Source organism: Misgurnus anguillicaudatus, chromosome 25 (genome assembly GCF_027580225.2).
Source record: "Misgurnus anguillicaudatus chromosome 25, ASM2758022v2, whole genome shotgun sequence".
In the NCBI taxonomy this organism is placed as follows: domain Eukaryota; kingdom Metazoa; phylum Chordata; class Actinopteri; order Cypriniformes; family Cobitidae; genus Misgurnus; species Misgurnus anguillicaudatus.
The window spans coordinates 29,383,400-29,401,154 of NC_073361.2; the positions used below are offsets into that span (position 1 = coordinate 29,383,400).

Consider the following 17,755-nt stretch of genomic DNA (forward strand, 5'->3'; position numbering starts at 1 on the left):
AGCAAATAATCTGTGCTTGTTACACTTTTAGGTCACATGATTTATCTTATCTACAGGGTGAAAGAGCTACAGAGTTACAAAGTCTAATACTGGGTGTAAAAATCTCATTTCTGTTCAGTTTGACATGGACCGAGATAAGCTTTTTAAACATAATGTCTGAAGGCAAGCGAATAGAGGATCGGTCAGAAAATAGTTGACCCTGTATTTGAAAACCCAGCGGGTGATTTACTAATCATCCTTCATAATGGATGTTCTGTGAAAATATAACCTTGATATCGAAGTAAGGTCATGACAAAGATTCAAATCAATGTGAAATCAATGAGTGATATCAAACGTTGATGCTCCAAATCTCATCATTAGATTATAAGACTTTAACCTGGATCTCACAGACAGGGTCACATATTTAAAAACACACAACAAATGTTGGTTGACATACTCAGACACGTCTGTACTATCTTGAGAAAACCGACAATTTTTAGTTTTTTAGGGAAATATACAACTAGACAGTTCTTCTGATATGATCAAAAATTGCATTACACTCTGTAAATGATGGAGATGTAGTAAATGGACACCCAAAACTGTTACCATTTACACAATGAAACAATATGGTGTGATTGCTTCAGTTTGCATGAGTAAAAAGGGACATTTCACAAGACTTTTTTTAAGATGCAAAATAAATCTTTGGTGTCCCCAGAGTGTGTATGTGAAGTTTTAGTTAAAATACCCCATAGATTATTTATTATAGCATGTTGAAATTGTCACTTTGTAGATGTAAGCAAAAATATGCCGTTTTTGGGTGTGCAAATATGCTGATGCAATGCAAACACTGAGTGCCATGGTTGTATAGTGAAGATTAAAGGGTGGTATAATAGATCCCCTTCTGACATCACAAGGGGAGCCAAATTTCAATTTGACTCCTTTTTTACAAGCTTGCAGAGAATGGTTTACCAAAACTAAGTGACAAGGTTGCATTTTTACATTTTCTGGGTTGATAGTAGCACTGGCGACCCAATTATAGCACTTAAACATAGAAAAAGTCAGATGTTCGTGATACTGTATGTTCCCTTTACAAATTATATAATAAATGAATGAACAAAAGTTACTTCAGCATAATAAAACTTTTACATCTCAAAGCTAGGCAAAAAACAACTTTGCTTCAGGACAGAAAGAAGAAAAGCAAATGATAAACCACAAGATCTCTAATAAAGCTTTAGGAACAATGGCTGAGCCAACAAACAACTGGTTTCATTTAAATGAACAAACATGCTGTACCCCATGAGATTTTGGAATGTACCAAAATAGCAGGGAGAAGCTTTGGGTGGATTATACCAACCTGTGAGGGTGCAGAGAGAATACAGGGAGGTTTCTGGACACAGCTGGTCAAGTATTATAGGCCGGGGAATGCAGAAGGAAGGGTCTTCTGGTTCCAGTTGGATCAACGTCTGCTCCACACAAAATATTTGACCTGGTTTAGTGAAAGACCAGCACTGTTATGTCACAACATGTTCTCAAGACAAGGTTATGAAGACATTGTCAAGATTAATGGTGAAGACCTCTAGATCTCTTAAAAGTTCAGACATGAATAGTTTAGACTTAAACGGATTCCATATGGCTGCATTGAACGGTTTCTTAAAAACACTAACATAGATAAACTACACTGCTAATGCATTAGAAAGCATTTGTGCTAATGGTAAGGTCATATTACACCCCAAAATCAAAAAACCATTTAACACCTTAAAATACACATTTTTCACAGACAGGGTTTAGATTAATCCAAGCGTAGGCCTTAGTTATATTAGAACATTTAAGTAAATGTTTACAAACAAACCTTACAAAAAACAATACTGGTGTGCATCTTGAGACAAAACAATGGCATTAATATATGTTAAGATATGTCAGTGCAAGGTGTTATTGAATTAGGGCAGCTCAAACATGGATTTTAAACCGCCCCTTATGCAGCATCTATGGAGCAGTCAAATGAGGCATTTATGTATATTTATGTCTATGCCTGGCATACAACATCAGTGTTTAACGGATGCATGCGCTGATTTCGTTAACACGCATTAAAGACTGCCAAATAATGAACAACTGCCTCATTGCAGTCTTAAAAAGTTAACAACTCGCATCTATGGAGCAGTCTAATGAGGCATCTATGTATATTTATGTCTATGCCCAACATATGACACCGGTGTTTAACACATACATGTGCTGTTTTCCGTGAATACGCATCGAAGACTGACACATAATGAAAAACAGCATCATGACGGTCTTAAAAAGTTAACAGCTCGATTCTATGTAGCAGTCGGATGAGGCATCTATGTATATTTATGTCTATGCCTGGCATACAACGTCGTTGTTTAACGCATAAATGCGCTGTTTTCTTGAATACGCATCGAAAACTGACACATAATGAACTGCATCATTACAGTCTTAAAAAGTTAACAACTCACATCTATGTATATTTATGTCTATGCCTAACATACAATGCCTGTGTTTAAAGCATACATGTGCTGTTTCGTGAATACGCATCGAAGACTAACACATAATGAAAAACTAAATCATTATAGGCTTAAAAAGTTAACAGCTCGCATCTATGGAGCAGTCGAATAAGGCATCTATGTATATTTATGTCTATACCAGGCATATAATGCCTGTGTTTAATGCAAACATGCGCAGTTTTCGTTAACACGCATTAGAAACTGACACATAATGAAAAACAGCATCATGACAGTCTAAAAAAGTAAGCTCACATCTATGGAACAGTCGACTGAGGCATCTATGTATATTTATGTCTATGCCCAACATACGACACCGGTGTTTAACGCATACATGTGCCGTTTCGTTAACACGCATTGAAAACTGACACATAATGAACAACAGCATTATGACATTCTTAAAAAGTTAACAGCTCGCATCTATGGAACAGTTGACTGAGCATCTATGTATATTTATGTCTATGCCCAACATACGACACCGGTGTTTAACGCATACATGTGCCGTTTCGTGAATAAGCTTCGAAGACTGACAGATAATGAAAAACAGCATAATGACAGTCTTATAAAGTTAACAGCTCGCATCTATGGAACAGTCGACTGAGCATCTATGTATATTTATGTCTATGCCCAACATACGACGCCAGTGTTTAACACATATATGTGCTGTTTTTTGTGAAAACGCATCGAAGACTGACACATAATGAAAAACAGCATCATGACGGTCTTAAAAAGTTAACAGCTCGCATCTATTTAGCAGTCGAATAAGGCATCTATGCATATTTATGTCTATGCCCGACATACAATGCCGGTGTTTAACGCATGCATGCGCTGTTTTCGTGAATACGCATTGAAGACTGACACATAATGAAAAACTGCATCATTACAGTCCTAAAAAGTTAACAGCTTGCATCTATGGAGCAGTCGACAAAGGCATCTATGTGTATTTATGTATATGCTCGACATACGACGCCAGTGTTTAAAGCAGGAGTGGGAAACCCTGGGTCCTAGAGGGCCACTGTCCTGCAGAGTTTGGTTCCAACCCCAATCAAACACACCTGAATTTCATTTCCAAGTAATCCTGAAGACTTTAATTTGTTTTTTTCAGGTGTGATTAATTAGGGTTGGAACCAAACTCTGCAGGACAGCGGCCCTCCAGGACCAGGGTTCCCCACTGCTGCTTTAAAGCATGCATGCACTGTTTTCATGAACGCGCATCGAAAACTGCCACATAATGAACAACTCCATCATTACAGTCTTAAAAAGTTAACAACTCGCATCTATGGAACAGTCGAATGAGGCATCTATTTATATTTATGTCTATGCCGGACATACGACGCCAGTGTTTAACGCATGCATGCGTTGTTTTCATGAATACGTATCGAAAACTGACACATAATAAACAACTACACCATTACGGTCTTAAAAAATTAACGCCTTGCATCTATGGAGCAGTCTAATGAGGCATCTATGTATATTTATGTCTTTGTCTGGCATACGGCACTGGTGTTTAACGCAGGCATACATTGTTTTCATGAATACGTATCGAAAACTGACACATAATAAACAACTACACCATTACAGTCTTAAAAAATTAACGCCTCGCATCTATGGAGCAGTCTAATGAGGCATCTATGTATATTTATGTCTTTGTCTGGCATACGGCACTGGTGTTTAACGCAGGCATACACTGTTTTCTTGAACACACATCGAAGACTGACACAATGAAAAACTGCATCATTACAGTTTTAAAAAGTTAACGGCTCGCATTTATGAAGCAGTCGAATGAGGCATCTATGCATATTTATGTTAACAGTTTCAAGACTGTTTTAATAATATCATTACTGTCTTTTCTGGGCCTTAAAAGTTGTGAGTTGCATTGCTGTCTACTTGGGGTCCGAAAGCTTTCGTATTTTATCAAAAATCTTAATTTGCGTCCTAAAGATAAACAAAGGTCTTACTGGTGTCAAACAAAATGAGGGTGAGTAAGTAATGACAATTTTTTTATTCTGGGATGAACTAAACAAAATATCACCAATTATATTTGCAGAGCAAAAACTTTGTTTCATTACACAGTAAAAATGGTGGCATAACCAAGTCATTTTAATAATTACAAGCGACTAATCAGCAGTGAAATACACTTCGGTGAAACGTTCAACCTCAGGTTGATCATTCAATCATTTCTGTATATCTAGCTGACAATATACCATACCCTGTTCCTTCACAGCGTCTCTGAAAGTCAGAATGGGTCGATCCTGCGAGGTATCCAGGGCCTGTTTTACCGATCTCCGGATCAGACAGGACGGGCTAAGACACACGGGTACAATTTTCCTACAGCTCTTAGTGTTTGGATCTGTTTGAAGACTGGGATCTGTCACAAACAGCAACATCTCACTTTCACCAGCATTCGAGCTCTGAGGAAAACAGGTGTACATTAAAAGATTTTTAAAAATGTATTATGTTTTTATATCAAATTGCAATATGGTGATATATCCACGATTATATGTCCATTTTTATACCTTGTAAATGCAAAAAAATTCATCTTCTAAAGACTTTATTGAATGAAATGAGTAAATAATAAGCTGGAGATGGATTTTTGTGTCACCAGAAGGAAGTTCATAAATATGTCTGTTAATGTAAATAATATATTTGAATATTGGGGCTGCTTACACTAAATTTGCATATTATTTATTGCACAGTAGATTGAGTACACTAAATCAATTCAGTTTAAAGCATACCAATGTGAAAACATTTTCCCATATACACCTACACAGACATGCAACATCAAAATCCCATCAAAACAACAGCTCCTGTCCAGGAAAACATCTGATGATGCACAAGCGTGACCCTGAACCTCAGATTAAGTCCAAAGTTTGTCAGATCAATAATGTAGATTAGTCACTGAATGATGTCACTTACGGTAAGATATGTCATGAGTGCGTGAAGCTTTGTGAAAGTATTTTTAAAGGTGTACTGTTTGGTAGTAACCCTGAGGGCTTAAGTCTTGGCAAGCACGCTGGGAAAGCAGTTATGGTGGGTTCTTAAGAACACAATGAATGGAGACGCTAAACACTTTTCTCATAGGGTGAAGTCGGGACGAGACAGACAGCCAGAGATGGGAGGAATAATGATTATCTGACGTCATGCATTTAGGTTATGCAAACAATAGTGGATGAAAAAATTACCAGAGATTGTTTATGAACTAAAGTGGCTCGAAAGCTGCAACGATGCTTTGAAGAGTCATCCTACAAAAGAGAGAGACAGAGAGAATTAAAAACGGTTCATTAATAATTTCACATAGGACTTTATAACACCATATAAATTCAACATGGGTAAGATACTCTGTAGCTAAATCTGTAACAGATAAATTGTTAAACCTGTAACTGAATAATGTTCAGTCTTAATCTGTAAAAGAGAGAGACAGGGAGAGAAATTAATGAAAGTTTTGAATTTATTCTTAAAAAACAATAAACCTGTTCATCATTAATTTAATTTACTGCTTTTTAACAAACCATATAAATTCAACATGCACAAGCTCCTTTATTGCTAAATCTGTAAATGAATTAATGATTTATTATTTAATATTTATAATTAATAAATTATTTTATTTTGTGTGTCTAAATAAATGAATGAAAGAGTGAGAGAGAAAGATTCCCATTTCAAGTTTCTCTTTATGTAAATATGTATATTTCTATTTAATAGAACTATATAACTATAACTATATAATATCTCAGTCGGTCATATTTTAAAAGTCAGTTTTTAAAGGCAGATTTTATTAATTTATAACATTTTATTTTAGATTTCATCCCTCAATTTGCAATATTGTAAATTCGCAAAATCATGCCAATAAAGTTCACATTTGATAAAGTCAATAAAGTAGACATTTACCTTTGTAAAAACTGCTTGTTTTATGTGATTATCTTGCAAAATTTTGCCCAAATACATTTTAAGGAAAAAGATAAAATGCTAAACAAGAACATTACTTTTTTTATTAAATGAACAAGATACTCTAGATGCTAATACATTTTACAGTTGATCACAACTTGAAACATTGCAACACTATACAACACTGTTTAACTTATGATTCACTACATGTTCGTGTCATTTATATCATATGCACGCACCTATTTCCAACATAAGACAGAAGTCTTACTTACCGCATGCAACTCATGACTCGGTTGGGAGTTTTCAATGAAATCCAGCGCATTAAACACACACGCAAAACTCTGGATAATAAACTATATCCATTGTTTCCATAAGGCTGACTTTCTTCTCCTTACACCCAAAAACACACTTCTTCTTTCGTGCCATTGTTGAGATTTGAAATTAAACAAATCTGTTGCGTGATGTGATGTTTGCAAGTTCTAGCGTCTCCGGCTGATCGACGGGTGGGCGGGGTTTTCCGGGGGCAGTGCCCATAAAAAGAAATGATACGTATAGAATACCCTGAAACGTAATCGAAAAAAACTTTCCGAAATTTGTAGGAACCCCGGCGAAGTGCATTTGGCACAGTCCAACTGCTATTTTGACACTTTGCCTACGTTTAGCATGAGGAAACAACTCTTATATTATGTCAGAGTGCCGTTGCTGTTGTTAATAATAAACATGCTGCACAACATTTTGTAAATGTATATGTAAGAGTGTTCTCAAATATTTCAGAGCAATTGATGAAATAAGCTTGCTCAACTTTCATACTCGCAAAAATGAGAGGTGAAGAGCAGCTTTATTTTGATCAATGAAAGCCTAAAGATAGCGGCAAACACTATGGGCTCTCTTTTACACCCAACGCAATGCATCGCAATGCGCAACGCAAGTGTCTTTTGCTAGTTTCCACCCTGCGCAATTATAATCTTCACGTTTAGCGCCACGCTGTTTAAATAGCAAATGCATTTGCGCTCACTTTTGTGCCCATGGGCGTTCTGGTCTGAAAACAAGGTATGTTCAGGCGGATTGTTGGCGCGTGTCTATTTTGAGGCAACTAAAATAGACTACGTTATTGACCAACAAAAACCTGATCTAAAGTCTAAAGTCAATGGCGCAATATGTTTTTTGCTATTTAAAGTGCGCATTACTAATATGCGCCTATAAATGGGACGACAACGCGGGTTTGCTTATCACATACATGAATGCGCAGCAGCACAAAAACGCTTTTAAATATGAAAGATTAAAAGATTGAATGTAAAAGATTATTATTGAGTCTCTTGGACATAAATGAGGACCGATTAGGAGACGTTAGAAGGCGCAAAGAGCTGCTTCACCTGTAGCCTGGTAAGTAAATAAATGTTTTGCTTTAAACAAATGCATCTGTTTTTAAATGTTTTTTTTTAATGCTACCTCACGGATTTATTGTATATGATGTAGCTGTGGATATGGTGAGATGAGAAACATTTTTAAGTAATGCTTAAAAAAACTCTTTGCTTAAAAAAAACGCTGTCCAAGTGCTGAAACGTGCGGGGAGCCGTTTGTAAATTCTTTATCTCCTGTTTGTTACAAATAAAGTATTTGTACAAACCTTTTCTTACATACTTGTAAATTATTTTGATGATATTGGATAGCCATAGCCTACATTTTAAGCCATTAAAAGCCTGCTTTTTACTTCCATGACTAAAAGAAAAATAACAATTTCAATACAAGTGAAAAACAACACAATTATTTAACATTAATCTTAAACTGGGGATCTTCTTCCTCTACTTAGTTTTTCAGTTTACAAAGTTCGTCATCTAAATAGGGATTAGACATAGCGCCAGCGCAACAGGCTTTTAAAGGGGATGAAAGCTGAGACTCTCATTGGTTTATTGCACGTTACGCCCAAAATACTCCCGTTACTCATTAAAAAAATAGGACCAACCTTTTTCGACCATGCGCAAACCATTTTTCCCGTCGTTAAATTAGCAAAAGTGGATTCGGACACGGCCATTTAGACGTTGCGCTGTGCGCTTTAGACAATGCGCTTAGATCATTAAAATAGGGCCCTATGAGTTCATGCTTGGAGTCAGGACCGATGTAAAAACAAAATTGTGCTTGTACATCACACACATTAGATCAATAGGCGGAGAGTAGCCAGTCTTTTGTGGCTGCTCGAACCCATTCGACCACATGAGCATGCGTCTACACCGCAAAAGCAATTCAATATAATGCGCCTTTTTAAACTACCTCTGAATGTGGTCGAAAGTGGACGAGCGCAAAAAGTTTCATACACCGTTTACATCCACTTGTGATCCGATTGACCAAAACACATCTTAATACCAAATGTAGGCAGACCCTGAGTGATCACAGCATGTTTTAAATGTTTTACCTGAATGATTTCTCTTAGTGTCTGTAATACAGGTGATCGATACAAAGGTGAGACAGTCTGTCCTGACAAAGGAATCATGTGACCCTGCTGGACGCTCAACCTATAGCAAAAACTAGGTGGTGGGACCCTACCCTGAAACATACACAAACCACAACGATAACAAGTCAGTTTAATATTTTAAAGGGACAGTTCACACAAAATAAAAAAATTTCTCACTCATTTAGTTACAAACCTGTATAAATGTCTTTGTTCTGATGAACATGAAGGAAGATATTTTGAGGAATGTTTGTAACCAAACCAATCAGGAGCCCAATTTACTTCCTTAATAGGAAAAAAGAATACTATGAAAGTGAATGGGGCTCATGAATGGTTTAGATAAAAACATAGCTCAATATCTTCCTTCATGTTCATCAGAACAAAGACATTTATACAGGTTTATAACAACAAGAGAGGAAGTAAATGATGACAGAATTTTCATTTTTGGGTGAACTATCCCTTTAAATGTGACATGTCAAAAAAACAGGATATTTCTTTAAAAATAAAATGTTAGTGTTTTACGTAGACACACACACAATGGGGCAAAACTTAAAAACACAGTCAGACCCCATATCGCCTCCTAAACACACAAACAACACAGCTGTTGGTCTGTTTAGCCGTCACGCACATGTATCCAAAAAATGAGCCACATGTAGAAGCTTTTGTAGTTTTAAATGATAAAAGTTTATTTTCATGTACTGATTGTAAATATGCCATGATGTGGTTGCTTTGACATTATGAGGAATCTTCATGTCAATATAAATATGCTGTGGTTTATAAAGTGACCTTCACCGATCAAGACTTACGCTGGGAGACTGCAGAAGATTTTCATGAGATTTCGGGGCAACCAGTGGAGGCCACAAACTGTCAATCATGCTAAAGAGCGAAGAACATCTGCGAAGAGACCAAAAAAGATGAGTCCCTATAAAGTCAATCTTATAAATGGTTTCTAAACACATAATAAATGTTAGAAATGTATTGCTGAAACACACCACAAAGACTTTAAACTATGTAGTACTGAATTGCAGAGTAAGATCGTTAAACAGTTTGTCATGACTTTTGAGTTAAAAAATTTGTAGGCGGGGCTAAAATGGTGGCTCAATGATGCACTTGAGCCACTGCGCCACTAATACAATCGCAAGCATCCATTCAGGTTTTTGAAAGTTGACAGCAGCTTTTGATAGAAGATTTTGATAACTTATTTTATTTATTTGCCATTTTTTTAATCATTCAAATTTGGCTGGGTGGTTAATATCCCATTTTTCTGTGGTGTCACAAATTCATTTAATATTGGACTTAACATGAAAATTAAAATAATGTCAATAATGACTCACCCTCATGTCGTTCCAAACTCATAAGATCTCCGTTCATCTTCGGAAGACAGTTTAAGATGTTTTATATTTAGTCCGAGAGCTTGTTGACCCTTCATTAAAAATCTACTTACGGTATACTGTCCATGTCCAGAAAGGTAATAAAAACATTATTAAAGTAGTCCATGTGACATCAGTGGGTCAGTTAGAATGTGTTGAAGCATCAAAAATACATTTTGGTCCAAAAATAACAAAAATTGCGACTTTATTCAGCATTTCCTTCTCTTCCGCGTCTGTTGCGAAGCGCATGCGCAAGACTAAAGTCACGTAGTCTCAGCCTCTGACGTCACACCCACAGACTGTTGGCTGAACGTCTGATGTTTTTCGTACACTTTTCTGGAAACCCTGTGAGAATGTCAAAGTCGTCTTTGATTGGTTGAAATAAACCGGATTTTCAGGAGATGCGAGTGTCGCGATTAGTTTCGGTCCCTGGAAAACAAAGCTCTGACGTTCCATTGATGCAGAGAATCAGTCGTGTTCACGTGGATAATAATGAGCAGTTATCATGATTAGCTAAACATTGGATTCTCAAAAATATGCAAAGTTCGCGGCATAGACTCTCTAAAAGACGTCCAAGAGTTTTACTTGAGGCAGTTAGTGGAGTCAAAAAGTTCGGTTCTCCTGAATTGCTTGTATGTGTTAAAAAGTGGAAAGATATGCTTCAAACAGACATTTAACGGGAGCGTCTCATTGGTGTGGCTGTTGATGAAGTGCACAACAATGTTCTATGGTGAGTAATGTTTATTTAGATGCTATTCGGTTGCGGCTGGTTATTTCATTAACTGACTTGTTGCCAGCCGGCTCGTTATTGTGGGGAGTCCGAAACGTGACGCTAGATGAAACAAACTGTGATTGGTTGTTTGACATGTCGGTCAAACAGCTCGTGGGCGGGCTTTGTCCAGAAAAAGCAGCGAAAAACACCAGACCTTCAGTATTGAAGGTCTGGCTACGCGAGACTAAAAGTCACGTGACTGCAGTGACGCGGCTGACGTGTTATCTGGTGCGCCCCAGCTGTTTTGTTTTGTGTGCCCGGGCTTCGTTTACAATCTGAGTGAGATGCACGCTGTAAGTAAAAAAAAAATTGCAAACATGTCTGAGGATAACACATTAGACGCGTCACTGCAGTCACGTGACTTTAGTCTCGCGAATGTGCTTCACAACAGACGCGGAAGAGAAGAAAATGCTGAATAAAGTTAGAATTTTTGATATTTTTGGACCAAAATGTATTTTTGATGCTTCAACACATTCTAACTGACCCACTGATGTCACATGGACTACTTTGATGACGTTTTTATTACCTTTCTGGACATGGACAGTATACCGTACGTAGACTTTCAATAAAGGGTCAACAAGCTCTCGGATTAAAAATAAAACATCTTAAACTGTGTTTTGAAGATGAACGGAGGTCTTATGAGTTTGGAATGACATAAGGGTGAGTCATTAATGACATTATTTTCATTTTTGGGGGAACTATCCCTTTAATCAGAACGCACAAAGTTACGAGATTCTTCCAGATGCATGGGATACAGTAGCAAAGGTGAAGTGTTTACAATGTGTGGATCATTAACTCCAATCAGTCTGACATGTTGCCAGGTTGAGCTTAAATTGGAGATGTCTGCTGACATGCATGAGATTGGTTTCACTAGCATGCTGAGGCTTGTCCATGTGCGAACATACAGACAAACACACACACACACACACACACACACACACACACACACACACACACACACACACACACACACACACATATTGAGGTAAACAGTCATTAAAACATTCAAGATTAAATCTTTGCTCATTGAATGCATTGTTCATTTAAAATTTGGCAAGCCGATTGTTATTTTAGGATCTGATTACGAGCTTAGATGGAAACCCAGAAATCTGCCTAGTCATCCTATAAAACCATTTGAAAATGTAATATCAGACAAGAAAAGTCTACACGTGGTTATACACCGCATTATGTGCTCTCAAAACTTTCCGTGACTCTTTCAACAGACTTTATCCATCTGTGTTCCTTGGGATCGAACCCATAATCTTTGCTAACACAATGTTTAACAATTTGAGATACATGCAGGAACATCATGAGGTACTTGATCATCAGAATTTCTAGTTTCTATTCTTTTTAAAACACCAATATGCTGGCTTTTCTTAAAAATTAAAACGCTCCTTATCTGTGGGATCAGGTTATAAAACCCTTTAGTGTCTTTATCTTTAAGAGCGTGAAAGAGTGAAGTATGAAGAGGCGATTCAGAACAAGTTTCACAGCCCCTTCATCCTGTGACCCGCTCAACCGCCCCATCCAGTCCAGCGGGCCGACACGGCTGAGATTGAGCTTATCACTGAACACTGAGCTTTAGTGAGGCCAGGGGGGTCATTGACGATGATAAGAGGTTCAAAAAGTCCGCTTTACATTTCATTACATCTCACGGTATAGATATATTGCTCATGTTTCAAGGATGTCTAAACATTAACTATAAATTCTCTCTCACCCTTGACCATTTTACCCCCTTTTAAATGTGTCTCCTCATGGCATCTGAAATAACAAAAAAGTAGAAACAAAGAGGTTCTGAAAATCTCCTCATAAAGGCTTTCAGAACCTCAGATCTTTTAATATTCAGCACATCACTGACCCACACCAGCTGAAAATATTTGTTTAAGAAAAAGTTCACCCAAAAATTAAAATTGCTCACTTGTGCTACGTTCCAAACTCTCAACCTTAACCTGGAAATAATGTTACCTTCAATTCTTTCCAAATCACGATTTTCTTTCTTTAAATCTTCCACGTAGCTCTCAAATTTCATTCAGGCTTGTGCACCTCAAAACATGACATTCCAGGCTGCTGATAAATATCAGTGTTTCTAATGTCTCTCATGACTGATGTGTCTGAAGTAAAGATGGACACTGGTGAAATACTTTGAATCTACTGAAGTACATTTTCAAGTATAACTTTTACTTCACTACACTCAACAGCAATCATGATACTGAAGAAAAAATGCAATGCACTGTAAAAAGTAAAGACCATCTATGGTCCGATTCACGTTTTTACATTTCCTTCGAAGTGTAAGTACGGTGCCCCTAAAGGGACATGGAGCAGAAATAAAATAAAGTTTAGTTTCATCTGCGCACGTGAAACTATCGCATGCGCACATGAAACTATCGCGTTTATAAACTTTCACATGCGCACGCGAAACAAAACTTTAACAAAAATTCTGCACATGAAGGTTTCGCGTGAGCACATAAAAGTTTCACGTCAGCACATAAAAGTTTCACGTGAGCACGCAAAAGTTTCACGTGATTTCCTTCGGTCTGTAAGCACTTTTCACGTGAGCCCGCGAAAGTTTCACGTGAGCACGCGAAAGTTCACGTAAGCACTCGAAAGTTCACGTAAGCACGCGAAAGTTCACGTAAGCATGCATAAGTTTCACGTGAGCACATGAAACTAAACTTTAGATTTTTTACCTTAGGGGCTCGGTAGTGTAAGTGTGTATTAGTACATGTTAACAATATGCAAAAGATACAAACCCCAAAGTAAACAATGACGTGAGTTATCGTCTCCAACAAAAATCTCTTTTCTTGGACTACAACAAACACATGGATTGTAGGCAACAGTTTACTTCCTGGGATTGGTGATGTTGACAAGACCGACATTATCATAATCTGCCCGCTTCAGACTCAGCCTGTAAGTTAACTTCTGTTAGCATTGCATTGTGAGCGAAAACCTTTCAAACCTCGTAAGGAGCCCTAAATGGACAAACTCTTCTACAGAGCGCGTTTCGTCCCTACGTTGTCTCAGATGACAACATGTCTGTCGTGTGGCGGCTAACATATGCGTTTTGAATTGAGGGGTGAGCTGTTGGTAGCAATTCACAATCTGACCACTCGATGTCGCTAAAATTTACACACACCACCTTTAAAGCTGAAAAAGCTTACATTTTTAAGTGTAACTAAGGCTATGTCCACACGAAGCAGGTGCATTCCCTATCCGATCATTTTTTTCCTTGCTCTAAAAAAATAATCCGTAAACACGAAACCACTGAAACCGACTGAAAGCGGTGTAGTATATATGCCGGACCAGTATGGGGCGCTGTAATTCTGCCACAGATATACACTATACACGGAGAAGAAGACTTTGAGCATGCGCATAACCAACGTATGGTGTTGTCCATTATCGCTTGTTGGTCACCACAATTGCATAGAAGCAATAGATTTTGCTGTAATAAAGTTAGTAGGCTTTAGTAGCTTCTGTAGCACGAACACAATCACGTAGTCCGCCGTTATTGTTGTTGCTGTTACGTGTGACGCTTCCGACACGTGACATGATGACGTTTTCGCTTCACAAAATATATGGATTGGCTGTACAGACGAAACCGCAAGGGTGTCGGTTTCAGATTTATCCACTTTAGGACCCGGTTTCAAAAAATAGGGGATTCAGTCTCCCAAAACGCCAGATCCGTGTGGATGAAACGCCAATACGATAACAAATTTATACGTATACAGTGATACGCGTCTCCGTGTGGACAGCCCCTAATTGAAGTCTATTTTAAGTAGGTCCAAATTTCACTTTTTACAGTGTTGCTAAAAAATTTGCAATTTGATAATGCTTTAAATTTGTAAAATCAAATTAAATTATATTCATTTTTAAAAACTTAAACTCATATAACAACAAACAAGTTTTAAATTCTTTCTAAAAAAAAGAAAGCATTACTCTCTTATCACCGTATTTACACAGCCTGTTTGAAATAACAAAATTTTTCCCCTCAAGTGACACAGATCGGATATGACCCACGAGGAAAAAAACGCATATTCTCCATTCGGTTTCCTGCCTCATTGATATGTGGAAATAAATTGGATATGAATCGGATACATGTATTCGCATCCGCAATGTAAGTGGACAGATCGTACATAAGACGTGTTGTGCGTCATTGAAACTGTGACGCTGGGAAATGACATTAACTCAGGTAGACACCACCCGCTATCAATGGAGGACGACGGCTACACTTAGTGGAGTAATGTTCAAGTTTTATGTCTTGGTACAGAAATAAATCTCTATAATCTTGTATAATAATAATTTTTCTGTGTCAATTGCATATCGCAACAGTTTACTTCCTCTATGGTTTAAACTTTTCTGGGTAGGGCTGTCACAATGATTAAATAATCGTCTCATTGCAATCGTTTGACCTCATCGCGATGATTTCAGATCACCGCAATGATTGCACATCTCTCTAAAAAACACAAGGGGGAACTGCAGTGCCTGTATAAATGGGACCGTATCAGATTACTTTTAAATATGTGTTGTGTATTAATATTTACTGCAAGGTAAACCTCGCAAAAGATTAAATTTAAATAATCACAACAATATGTGAAAATTATTTAATAAACAAAGAAAAAAATTATGAGAATTAAATGTCAAAGCAATAAAATAGGCAATTAATCGACATAATCGTCAAAGCCCTAAAACAAGCAATTAATTGCCATAATCGTCACAATTTATTAGATAAGTAACCGTCCGCCAAATTTCATAATCGTGACAGCCCTAGTTTTAGGTCAGTATATCTACCTTGAATTGTTTTGCCAAGTGTTTCGTTTTAATGCTGATATCGGATACGACTTTTAAAAGATGATGTAAATCGTATACAGGCAACAAATCGGAATTGGGCATCAAGATTTGCAGTGTATTGGTCTCGCCTGCTATCTGCATCAACCTAAAACTTCGACTTTATGTAACTATTTGAAGCATTAAAATAACACATATTCCAAACCATTGCAAAATGCATAATGTGATATGAACTTCTGATGTGAATATTTCGGTCATTTTTTTCTATAATACTTAAATACAATAAAAATCTAGTACCTCCATAAATTTACTTGAATTAAAATAAATAAAAGTGTTACTTAAGTAAAAGAAAGAAAATACTAGATTTTTAATGTACTTAAGCGTTAAAACTAAAAAAGCAACTTTTATTTATTAAATGTAGTCTAGTAGAGTGAAGTTTACAATATTATGGGGGATAGTTTACCCAAAAACACACATTCTGTCATCATTTACTCACCCTACACAATATGCGAGTATGAATTTCTTTATTCTGCTGAAGATATTTTGATAATTGATGGAAAGCACACAGTTGACGTGTAGTACCCATTGACTTCAATAGCATTTGTTTTTCCTACTATGCAAGTTGTCAACTGTGTGCTTACCATCATTTATAAGAATATCTTCTTTTGTGGTGAACAGAATAAAGAAACTCATACAGGTTGAGAACAACATGAGACAGAATTTTCATTTTTGGGTGAACTACCCCTTTATGCTTTGGAATGTAGTCAAGCAAACGTTTGCCAAAGAAAAACCCAAAGAAAAAGTACAGACGCTTGAAAAATGCATACTTGAGTAGAGTAAAAATACTTCACTACTGTCCACCTTTGATCTGAAACAGTGTGAATACATTAACAGCCAATGTAGTTTTTTAGCAAATACCATTTTTCATTTGTGGTCATTTTGGGTTTTGTATAAAATTAAGGTGAAATAAAACAATTTTACTTCTTCAAGTAACCAATATCCCATTCACAGCACATATTGCTGTTGATCCCACATAAGCAATGAATGTTAGGAGGTATCTTATGTCCGTGTTTAAAATCCGTGAAAACACGTCACCAGAATTTCCCGTCACATGCCATCCTTAATTTAAACAACATGGATGTTGACCTTGAGATGATATTTAGGGTGAGATGCCAGGAATACCCATTACAGACATAAATCTAACTGTGCGGTGCGCTCGAGACACTGTGAGCAGGTGCGAGTGGAAACAGAAGCTTTCAGTGTGGACATACTGTATGTGTGTGAATGTTTTCAAATATTTCAGACAATTTAAAAATAAAGAAATACAATCAGTATTTAAAAAAGACTATGCAAAAAAATTGGAGCATCAAGGTTTGATTTCACATTGATTTCAATTCTTGACATGACCTTACTGAGTCAATATTAAAGATATCAAGGGTATATTTTTACATATTTTACATTATGTAGGATCAATTTATTTAGAAAACAGTAAATCACAAAAAATTACTTTAAACTGGGTCACAAATATCAATGATTTAAGATATTTCCATTTAATTTTCAAAAGACTACATGAAATATTTGCACTAATACCAATGTATTTATCACACTGCAAATTTCATGCTTCAACTTTTATAAACATCAAAATGATCCTGATAAAAAATGCATATAGCTATAATGTGTCAACTACCCATACAGCTTTAGTAGACAGAAAATGACGGGAAGAGGAAGTGAGGAAAGTGATCGAAAAAAGCACAACAGCATTATGTCATACTTGCCAACATTGGGATTTGAAAATAAGGGAAAATTCATGAACCCTAACAGCCCCCCTTCCATGCAAAAAATTACTTTCTTAGTTAGTATTTTTGTTTTGTTTTCAGTAAAAATATCACAGAATTCTTAAATTACGATCCAAACAAAAAAATGGGGTAAGAATTTTTTTTTACTTTTTTCTTAAAACACTTAAAGGATTAGTCCATTTGCTTAAAAATCCAGATAATTTACTCACCAA

At 36.7% G+C, this 17,755-nt stretch overlaps 1 protein-coding gene across 3 annotated transcripts in view; it reads right to left on the minus strand.

The window, feature by feature from the left end:
- The window catches only part of spidr (scaffold protein involved in DNA repair), a 76,055-nt gene that overhangs the window by 9,327 nt on the left and 48,973 nt on the right, over window positions 1–17,755 (minus strand). For all 3 annotated transcript variants that reach the window (XM_055182648.2, XM_055182647.2, XM_055182646.2), the window contains 5 exons: window positions 9,630–9,717; window positions 8,788–8,919; window positions 5,678–5,737; window positions 4,705–4,906; window positions 1,334–1,465 (listed from right to left, as the gene is read on the minus strand). In XM_055182648.2, coding sequence (XP_055038623.2) covers window positions 1,334–1,465; window positions 4,705–4,906; window positions 5,678–5,737; window positions 8,788–8,919; window positions 9,630–9,717 — 614 coding nt within the window. The remainder of the gene's footprint in view (window positions 1–1,333; window positions 1,466–4,704; window positions 4,907–5,677; window positions 5,738–8,787; window positions 8,920–9,629; window positions 9,718–17,755) is intronic.